The sequence below is a fragment of the Cydia splendana genome, chromosome 10 (assembly GCF_910591565.1).
Source record: "Cydia splendana chromosome 10, ilCydSple1.2, whole genome shotgun sequence".
In the NCBI taxonomy this organism is placed as follows: Eukaryota; Metazoa; Arthropoda; class Insecta; order Lepidoptera; family Tortricidae; genus Cydia; species Cydia splendana.
The window spans coordinates 17,058,150-17,069,946 of NC_085969.1; the positions used below are offsets into that span (position 1 = coordinate 17,058,150).

At 36.0% G+C, this 11,797-nt stretch overlaps 1 protein-coding gene across 1 annotated transcript in view; it reads left to right on the forward strand.

Moving 5' to 3' along the window:
• LOC134794400 (5'-3' exonuclease PLD3-like) overlaps positions 1 to 11,797 on the forward strand; it is a 73,452-nt gene that overhangs the window by 38,431 nt on the left and 23,224 nt on the right. Inside the window, exons 2-5 of the mRNA XM_063766211.1 lie at positions 7,026 to 7,138; positions 7,647 to 7,808; positions 10,280 to 10,457; positions 10,915 to 11,049. Of these exons, the coding sequence (XP_063622281.1) occupies positions 7,026 to 7,138; positions 7,647 to 7,808; positions 10,280 to 10,457; positions 10,915 to 11,049 (588 nt within the window). The remainder of the gene's footprint in view (positions 1 to 7,025; positions 7,139 to 7,646; positions 7,809 to 10,279; positions 10,458 to 10,914; positions 11,050 to 11,797) is intronic.

The following is an 11,797-nucleotide window of genomic DNA, read 5'->3' on the forward strand; positions in this document are numbered from 1 at the left end:
ATCTTAAATTCCTTGCCATTGGCCACATGGACCCGATAAGGAGGTCGTATAACCTTTTAATAGTTTTCAAGCGCAACCCTTAATCCACGATCGAATAAAATTCACGATCATGATATTGATCTCACAGACGCTCCCATTTTTAATGGAGGTTACTTAAACAAGTCTGCAAGTTCACCGGCCCCGAGTCCACGACAACCAAACTATAATAGATAGGGATCACTAGTAATTCGGTGCCACCCATTTGGAACGTAAAGTTTCAGACAGTAAATGTATAAGGCTAAATATTCGATATACAAGGAGGCTCATGAAATAGTTTCAATGTTTTTAGGTCAGACTGACCGAAATCCCACAGCTCTTGGTCCCTGTCCCTATGCTCCTGGTTCTTAACGCTGTGCTGTACCTAATCGACTGTAGATAGAAAAAGATATAAGCAATTAATTATGACCATCAATTTTCTGTATCGAATTTCGACACGCTCTTGATTTTTAGGGTTCCGTACCTCAAAAGGAAAAAACGGAACTCTTATTTAAACGGATCAGTCGTGCGTCTGTCTGTCTGTGCGTCTGTCACAGGCTATTTTGTCTGAAACTACTGGACCAATTAAGTTGAAATTTGGTACACATATGTAAACTTGTGACCCAAAGACGGTCATGTAACGTAAATAAATGAATTTTAAACATAGGGGGCACTTTTGGGGGGTAAATGAGACAATTAAAAAACAAAGTTTTGCAAACTATATCGTGTTACATATCAAATGAAAGAGCTCATTGTAAGAATCTCAAATATATATTTTTATATAATTTTAAGATAAATAGTTTAGAAGTAATTTAAGAAAATAGTCAAAAAATTACCATTCCCCCCTTTATCTCTTAAACTACAGGGTCTAAAGTTTTGAAAAAAATACAATAAATAGTTCTTTACCTATAGATGACAGGAAAACCTATTAGAAATGTGCAGTCAAGCGTGAGTCGGAACGGATCCGACCCCTATGGGTTTTTTAAAGACATTTCATTCACGTTCCACACAAAAAATACATTGTCAAAAACTGGGTAACGTACGGAACTCTTGGAACGCGAGCCCGACTCCCACTTGGCCGGTTTTTAAAGTACTTATACAACGGTGCTACGAAATGCTACACCGCTACGCCAAAATCTATTGGCAAAAATTCTTTCATGTGCACGTAGGTATGTCTGTTCAGGTGTTTTCCTCTGCAGGTCGTATTTTTCAACCGTTTCTAGTGAAATTTGGTGTGGGCAGGAAACAAATTCAAAACTACATCTTTTTTGGCATCAAAATTATGTCATATTGTTGTAATTCGTTGTACGTCTCGCGCCAATAACAACAAGTGGCCTTCGTTCGATTTTTTTTTATTTAGTTTAGGAAATGTTTCAAAACGGTGAAGGCATGGGAGTTTGCCAGCTCAGATAAAAAAGCTACCAAAAAAGATTTACAAACTTTCTTGATTGATTTTCTAAGATTCAAGATTAGCTGCAAAAATGCATTCCGTTCATAAAGTGTCTATGCAATTTTGCAGCTCGCTTTAGGTACATGATGTTTTAAATATGTACCTACAACTATGTACCCTGTATATTTAATATCAACCTAACTAAACAAGTACATAACTGTTTAGGTTCGTCGATCCCTAGCATCACCGTGACTCGAATGTTTATGTTTTTGTTTACATTTTCCGCGGTGCTAACGATCTACCGTTTAGCCTAGTTTCTTACTACAACTTTGCTTGTAACTCTCAATTAGGGTATCACGCTATAACGTTCGTTCTGAGTCCGTGCAGAGTAGGTGCTATTCGCTGCCGTTAAAATAAAATGTGACTATTTCATGTTACAAATTGTTAAAGACCTTAGTTGTCGTAGAGGCGTAGTGGTCGTTTCTACACACATTATATCACTAGGTACCTACACCTTATAAAACAAAGTCCCCCGGTGCGTTTGTCTGTTTGTGTGTTTGTTTGATTGTTCGTGATAAACTCAAAAACTACTGAACGGATTTTCATGCGGTTTTCATCACCTATCTATAGAGCGATTCTTGACAAAGGTTTAGGTGTATCATTTGTTAAACCGTGCGAAGCCAGGACGGGTCGCTAGTACCAAATAATACTATACAGATGTAGTGCATAATTGTTTTCCATTATTTTCTCGGAAACGTTTGTAATTTGTCATTAATTTTGTCGTGCCACTTCAGTCAGCGTCAGTACTTTTTGTACCGAGACTGACTGAAAATAGCAAGACACGTTGGTATGTTTCCGTGAAAATACGATGGAAAATAATTATGCACTAAACCTGTAATAGAGTTGTTTCATACTATAGGTACTTAGTTAAATTAGTTAATTCGTATCACAGTCAGTGTCTATAAAAAGTTAATTGTTTCCCTTCCTGCCCTTAAAAGCCAACACAAAAGTCCTGTACCTACATTTTGAGGTTTTTTTTAAATCTGTTGGTCACCTACTCATTACGGGATATATTACGTTAATAAATCATAATTTAAACTAATTTTCGAAAGATTATAAACTGAACTAGGTATATATCATACACTAAAGAAAAGGTGACCAAGTCCACCGAATATTTGATAAAATAATTTGATTTGTTCCCTAGTTTCGAACGATTGCTAAGAAATACAGTACTAATAGGTACCTATTGACTTTTTAAAAGCAACATATTGCTTATTTATGTAGGTAGGATCCTTGAAAATATTATGGTTAGGTGCGCCGAGGCCAATAGTGTCCATTACACAGCCACATAAAGTATGATCAATAGAAAACTGCATCGAAATTTGGATCTACCGGCCTCGGCCCACCTTCCGCATAACTTTATTGCCCTAAAGGGCTTTATATAACGTCTGAAACATGCTTAATTTAAATTTTCTGCACACAGATTTTATAGCCAATAAATTTAATTGCTGGCCTTCAGATGAGTCCTTAATAATGTATGTATAATTGATGTATAATTTGTAATTTAACTGGTTGGTTGACGCAAATAAACGTATTTTCTTTCTTTCTTTCTTTCTTTCTATTTCTTTCTTAATTCTATTTAACTCGTTAAGTCAACATTTGGTTAGGTGAACTTAGGTGCATTAACCTTTCGATTCTGTTTTCATAACTTGCTTGAGTCTGCGCACAAACAATTATCAGATAGGTAGGTAGAGGTTACCTACTTACAAAGATTACTGAGTTGTTTTGCAACACGCGAATGTAGATCTACGCGAAAATAATGCAAAAATATAGGTAACTAACATTCGCTTTCGTATTTAAACTACCTATTTAGTAAATCGGTAGGTACTTATTATTAGGGATAGAAAAACAGAATCAATAAAATTTACAACTTACAACCACATCGTTACTTTGCTACAAAGATTGAAATCAAAGCCAAAATCAATTTCAATTATCGACTCCAACATACCAGATATCAAAGCTACCTGTGGCATTGTCCGTTCGATAAAAATATTACGGGCTAACCCAACCCATCGTTAAATCGGAACCATGGAATATATTTTTTACATTACCTAAGTTTTGTCACACAGTGTGATTTCGACCGCTGCCTTGTTAACACGGTCAAAGCTCAAAGCGCGGGAATTTCTGCATCGTTTTATTTTTGACAGGTCAAACGCGGGAAAATGACTAATCATTTATGGTCTATAGCGTAATAGTGCGGGGACACGCGATCGGGCGGCCCGACGTCGACTTATCGCAGGTAAATGTTGTTTACAGTGTCAGCACAATTACGAAAGTTAATTGCCCCAAGGCAGGGTTGTGATAATTTCCGGCATAGCATGTCGGAAAAGTTAGCAAATTAATTAAAAAATTATTTGATTGTATGGTTTGTTAGATGGATTGAAATCAAAGATATTAATTCATAGAATCAACAGTAGGTACCTACTCTTCAAAAGGCTTACACATAGTATACATATGCATTGGTATTTAGATATCATGCAACATGCAATTTTAAGCTCTTTCACGACTATTAAGTTTGATTCAGATATTTTTGCCTCCTTCATCGTACAAAACATTTTTGCAAGTGGTAAATAAATATAAAAACACCCAAATATTCTCAGTAGAGAGAAATATTTTTCTACCTACATTTTAACTAAGTTTACGAATATTGAGTTTTTAGCTTTGGCATCCGTAACACCTATATTTTTTGTTGACTTGTTTTTAATCTTCAACATCTCTAGGCTAGGGTAAAAATTAGTAACAGTCGCCAGTTTCTGGAGTTTTTAAAGTAACACCATAACACCAATATTGATTCGGTTTGCCTAAACTATACTCTGTATCTTTAGGTACTTAAATAAAAGTAAACAAATAATTTGTACATTTTCGGGTAGTTATAACATTTATTGATTAACCACAAGATTAACCAACCAAATACAAAACCACCTGGTTCTGTCACTGAACGTTACAAGAGCTAAATCACCGTACACTGTCTTGTACTAACCGTACAATTTCAATCGTTTTACTCTGCTACTACGACCTTGACACTGGCGAAATAGTCCCAATGGGCTGAAGCCATAATTTTAAAAGAATGAATGTATGAATGAATGAATGTCACTGAACGACCTGACTTTAACCTACATTATTTGATCATGTAGTGTTTTCATCTACCCTCAACTGGCTTAAAAAGCCAGTTGAGGGTAGATTTTGTTTACTTTTTTTAAATACCTAATGATACAGACTATAAGCGGTCATTTTTAAGAACTAAGTAGAGATGCCATTGTACCTACCCTAGCTAGAGCCACATGCAGCTCGTGATCCAAGGTTTGTTGACCCCTGTTTTGTGTGACCTACCACTTTTCGGTGAAAGAAAACATCATGAAGAAATGGAATTTACTTATACCAATAAGGCCTAATACCCCTCTGTGTTGGAAGGTCAGATGGCAGTAGCTTTCGTAAAACCTAGTGCCTACGCCAATTGTTGGGATTAGTTGCCAACCGGAGCCCAGGCTCTCGTGAGCCTTGGCAAAAGCTGGGACAACCGGGGTATCATATATTTTAAGGATATTATAATCGGTAACCTACCACGTACCTACCTAATACCTTTTAAAAATCATCATCATTATTCTTTAGTAACAATAATATCCAACAAATAACTAATAGCTATTAGATATTGTTTGTGCTACTTATAATTTGAAAGGTATATATACCTTTCAAATTATAAGTAGCACAAACAATCCTCATACCATAACATATAATATCTGTCTTCTTTAATTTTAATATAGCAGAAATAATTCCATAGTAACATTAATTAGTCCTAACACGAGTCTAAATATACCTATCTACTATACTTAGTCAACTCATAACATTGTCGCAATCGCTGTGCCCTGAATAGTTACGGTTTCAACTAACCTAGTATTTAAAATGCACATGCACAATGCAGTGGTTGCCGACGTCATTTACTTTGCAGTAATATTTTTGCCACTAATGCGCCAACACGGTCCGTAAAGGAACGTAAGGATTAACGAAAATGCAGTTTAATAAGCGTAGTGTTCGTGATTGCATTTTAGGAAGTTTGTTCGGTGACCTGTTTAGTTTAATTATAAATCTTAATTCTTTGGTTACCTAGTTAAAAAACCAGAAATATTTAATAAATGGTTAGTAGATCGTGATATGCATTACAGATTATTAATTTTGACGTCGTTTATTAGAAATTGTAGTTTGAGAAGTGGTATAATGTAAACGGCGATTTTTATATCGAGTGATCATTTATATCGATTACATTTACATACTAGTTGATTGTGCGTTTGCTTTTCGTCCGGAATGTCGCGTCACTATTTCTGTCAAATTCGGCTGCTTGTCATTAATGTCAATATAACGTCAGTTGTTTGGTTCAAATCATATCGTTGCTACGTAATGTATTTTTATTTTAGGTTTATGTGACCTCTTTATGAATTAAACAGTTAATTTCACGGACATTTTTAATTTGTGATTACAATATGGGGTACATTCTTATGATGATTAAGACTGTATTGGAAACGTTTAAGGTTAGTGGGGATACTTAACAAAAATTGTTTAGTAAACAAAGGATAATAGGTACTAAAATGCAACAATGCAAGTTATCTTAGTACTGTAAAGTGCAACGTCCTCTTGTCGCTAATATCTACATAATCATTTGTACCTATTTTATTTTGTAGTTTTGATTATTCTGAATATAATTACTGAGGGTGGTATTCCTGTCCAATGTGCATCGCGTTTCACTCTCTCATTAACGAGATGTGAGATGCAAATACACATTGGACCAAGATATTGGATTGATGGAAAACCACCTTTAATACCAATACCTCATTTTCTCTTAATTGTACTTGCACCATCTCCCTAACCCGGGGTTAAGCGGTTAAACCGTTAACCTAGTGTCAAATTGTATGGGTAACCATGGTAATTCCAGGTTTAACCGGTTAACCCCAGGTTAATGGAATGGTGCAAGTGGCCCTAATTGTACCAATACGGGAGCAATAATATTTGTATGTTTATCAAAATTAATAAATGACGTAAAGAGAATTAAATGGCATTATGTAGAATTGTAGATTGAGAAGTTTTTTAGCTGAGTGTTGTTTCGGCATCATATGACATCAAAGTACCGGGAGCATACCCTAACCTCCTAAGGCCCAAGGTCCTACCTATAGCACTTATTCAGTTCGATGAAATTTAAATCATATTCAATTGGAACAGAGTCGCATTTCTTTTGTTTTCTTTCAATTTTCAAACAAAACCAAAATCAACTCTATTCCCTGCACTAAAGGTTCAAATTTCAGTGGCAAATTTTGGATTTTTCATTTGTATGGCTCTGGGCCTTAGGAGGCTAATGCTCTGCTATTATTGACTCGTGACTGACAGCATCTCACAAAAAAAAAAACCAACAAATTGATTTAAAGTGTGCCTTTTTATTATTACTTATAACAGTTATAACATAAGTATCATAAGTCACTGGTCACTGTGTCAATAAAAGTCCATGTAAATAAAAGTTCCAAAACATATAACTGTAAGCACACACATTATCTGATGGATATGGTTTTGTTGGCAGACTGTGCTCGAGTCAGGGAGTGTGGGGAACGCTTCATCATCTGATGAGGAGTTGGAGCAGTGGGAGCAGATCTTCATGATGAGAGACGAAAACGGCAACAGTTATAATGACAAGTTAGTATCACTCTCGGACAAAAGTTCTTAATTATTCAGTGATGAGCAACCGCTTGAAGAAGAATAATTTTAGCCAGATCAAGTGTTTGAAACCTTTGTCTATAATTTTATGTTCTGTTCATAAATTCACGGAACATATCAGATGCTGATGTGATTGAGAACTGCTGATTTACGGTACAAATGGTACAATCCTTATTTTATCCAGAGCTTATCTCCTCCATTTAATTGCAAGTGCCTCTGATTAATCACTCTAGAAAAATTGGAGATACTTAATTGCCAACACCTGGTTACACAGCTAAAACATGACTCCATAAACCTTTTTCGGTATTTGTCACCTTAACAAGTTATATACCTAAACCTTCCTCAAGAATCACTCTATTGATAGATGAAAACCGCATGAAAATTTTGAGTTTATCGCGAACATACAAACAGACATAAACGATGGGGGACCTTTTTTTATAAGATGTAGTTTTTATAATGTAAAATTTAAAATGTTTTTTTTTTCCAGAAGAAAGAAGAAAAGCATATGGTGTCGGCCATCATGCATCCCTGTCTCCATAGTGATAGTGCTCATAGTACTAGTAGTATTAGTCCCGCTACTCGACCAGCCTAACATTGCGCCTGCGCTCCCTAACGCCCCGGCGCCCATATATTGCTCAGACGAGTGTAGGTAAGAACACAGGAAATGATGCAATACAATTTTGATACTCTGTGTAAGTGGGCTCACGACGTAGGCTTAGTTATAAATGCCAACAAAACAAAACTTTTACACATACGCTCCCCATACGCAAAAAGTGTCAACCCTATAGTTATAGCTCATGCGCACCCCTGCTGGCACGACCCGCGCGCGTGCGCGTGCGAGCCGCTCCAGCTGGTGGACCAACACACCTACCTGGGCCTTGTCATCGACAAACACCTCAACTGGAAGCCTCACATTGAACATGTATGTGACAAATTACGGTCTCTGCGTTCCCAAATGAACATACTTAAATATAAACTCCCTTATAATATATTACGATTACTATACCTGTCTCTGGCAGACACGGTCATAAGTTATGGGCTAAGTAGCTACGGACGAACATATAAAACATACATAGATAACATATATAAACTACAACTTAGCATACTTAAAACTATTTTACCAACATACTTAAATAGATTTGATAACGAATGTGATATTTTTAAACACTGTAAAGTAATGTCTATCTTTGACAAAATCAACATGTCGATAGTTCTCGAGGAATATGATAAAATAAAACTACTAGAAATGAAATACAGACATAAAAAATTACGCAGCACAGTTGTTCAATCTAGATATATTCTCCCAAAGTACGTAAACGTGTATGGCAGGAGGACGTGGAAATATATGCTATCTAGCATACTAAATAATATACCAGAAGAAATATATAAAAATACCCTCGAAAATAAAAATAAATGTAAAAACGCTTTTAAGAAATATTACCAGGATGGGAATGTGTGATGACAGGTGTTACCTGATACTTGTTTACTTACGAACTTATTTTTTCCTTTATGTGTCTAGTATATAAGTACCATATACAAAAAAAGCATAGGTGTATAAACATTACACATGCAGTTTGAGCGTAGTGATGCATTTGCACCACGCATAAACTTTCACAAGTTTCTGTGGCGCATCTTAGTTTTAAGTTGTTTGTATTATGTTTTTGTGATGTGTAAATAAATTAAAAAAAAAAAAAAAAAAACTTAACATTGTGTTTTGTTGTACAGTCAACAACAGAGCTATGAATACAGGCAAAGTGTCAAAAATATGTATACAGTACTTTATTGCCTGTACATTAAGGTCGTGTATACGTATTTTTGGCACTTGGCCTGTATTCATAGCTCTGTTGTTGACTGTACAATTTTTTCCTCAGTCACCCGTTGACCACGAACGCTGTAAAGGGTTCGAAACGTCGGGATGTAGTATGTATTCAATATACGCGATATAATCCGTTTCAATAGTTTTATTTCATGAGTAACTTTCGCGGTAACCGAAGACAACATTATTGTGTTGTAATTTTTTTTTTCAATTGTCTTTGTCCATATGAAATTCACTAAATTTTACCGACATTTTATTCATCACACAAAATAACAATTTGAAACATTCAAACACTAAGTTTAAAGCACTTTTAGTCTATTCCCGAATTAAATCCCGTGGCAAGAATGTTACGTCCGTGTGCTGGCTTCCTAGCTAGAACCGAACTGGGGGTACCCGCAGATCTTCTTATCTACCCACATGTCATTATATAATAGCCCATATAGTGAATTGGCTCATTTATTTATTTAATCGTATGGCATCATATTATATTTACAGATACAGAGAAATCATAAATGTAACTCCAGAGAATTAATCCACTTGATAGCTTCGTCGTTCAGTTTTATCAGGTCTTCCGGGGGGCTCATTGTGCTGTATGTAATAGATGGAAGTGGTAGAGTCAAAAACGTACCTACGAGTATATTGTTTTTCACGTTTCTCTGTCAGTTATGCCATTCCGCAGCAGACATATTATCGTCATGCACACATATTGCATTCGTTTCTAGAAGTTAAGGGGTATGTCACGCTCTGACACTGCGCTTTAGTAAAAGACGAACACATTCTTGAACACGTGAACAAACAATAGCTTTTTATTATGCTTGGCTGTAGTCCCAAGATTTTCGGCTAGGTATATCGGTTCTTTAGTAATCGTAGTTACTATATTTGTTATAATTAATGAAAATGCGTTTGATGGAATGCTTAACGCGGATATATCCAGAAGGTTTATAATGCTAATTTTCTTATTTTTCCCTTATCCACATATGGGGGTAAAAAAAAATATTTTTATGTATATCAGCCGTTAACTATTATCTACAGCAGGATACACTCGTCATCATCAACATATCAGCCCTTTATCGCCCACTGCTGAGCATAGGCCTCTCTTCTAGTACACCACATGTCCCGGTCCTGAGCTAATCTCATCCAGAAGTGACCCGCAATCTTCCGGATGACATCCATATCCCGCCCAGGATACACTTACCAGTTATCATTATACAAGTGCTTGTCAATAAACATATAACTGACTAAACTAAATTATTGTCGATTAACCGATTTCTTAATTATAATTTAATGTAATATTGTTGTTACAGATTATCTTTAGTAGAAACAATTCCAGAGGGCCATATGTACCCTCCAAACATAACTCATACCCCCACAAAGCAAGTGTGGTTAGACTTAATAGATGAAGCTCAATCAACCATAGAAATAGCGTCTTTATACTGGACTCTTAGGTTTAATGAAGAATATCCATATAATTCCTCGATTGAGGTAAGTTTACATCCTTAAAAAAATTACAGTTAAAGATATTTGATTTCTGTGATTATATGTAAGCCGCTCATATTGTTGTTACTGTTGATTCGGTTAAGTTGTGTTCTTGGTGCGTCATATCAAAAAAATGAATGTAACTTTTTTTGTTAATTATTTCTTTCATTGACACTTTTTTCCTATATTGTATACTTTCCCCAAAAAATAAAAAAAACTGTCAACCGGGACATATTTCATGCTAAAAGGAGGGGTTACGTCAGGGGGAGGGAATACGACACAAGTGTGCGTAAAGCACCATACCTAAAGGTATCATATTACATTCATTGAGTGCTGGCCATATAATTTGTTTTTCTAAAAACACAATTTGACCGAATATCAAATTCCTTGTGACGTGTATTTTCGATTTAATTTAAATGTTTTGTAATTGTACATTTTTTAATTAGCATTATCTTTGTTTTAGGGAGAACAAGTGTTCCAGGCGTTGTACGCCGCCGGGTCAAAAAGGAATATACATTTGAAGATTGCTCAAAATTGGCCCACTAAGTTATTTCCTAATATAGATACTGACTATTTAGTTAAGAAGAAAGCTGCCCAGGTAACTAGTAATTTTTTTTTATGTTTGTACTATTTTATAAACAACAACACCGTCCTAAAAACTAAAAGGCCGAATAAAGGCCTGTGCACACCGGCTTGCGTGTGCGTGACGTGCACGTGCGCGTGCGCTAAAATGTTGGAGCCGCACACGCACACGTCACGCAAGCGGTGTGCCGTCTCTCATAAGGATCTGTATACTACAACGCCGCACGCGCACGTGCACGTCACGCACACGCAGCCGGTGTGCACAGGCCTTTAGTCTTCCAAAGTAAACAAGGCCTTTAAGTTTGTTGAACCCTTCTTGTTGTACACCTACGATACCGGTGAATAACCTACTTCTAAGTTTTTATAGTTCTTGTACTAAAATGACAGTTTGATTGACCAAATTACTACCCACTATGTATTCATAGCAATTTTGAGGACCAAATGGGTTAAACGAATTGGGACAATCAAACTATAATTTTAGTATCGGCAGTATAAAAACAATAGCTTCAACTGCTACCAGTACCCTGTTTATCAGAAGCTTGTAATTTGTAATACAAGTGGAAGTCCCTTTCTAACAAAAGCTGTCAAATAGGGACTTCCACTTGTATTACAAGTTACAAGCTTTTGATAAACAGGGCACAGGTCTTCGACATTCAAAATACGTTCATAAACTTCTTTGCCCCATGCATCGTTCCTTTTTGCCACTTGTTTCAAAATGTTATTTTTAGCATTCTGGCGTAGAACTTGGTATATAACTTCACAAC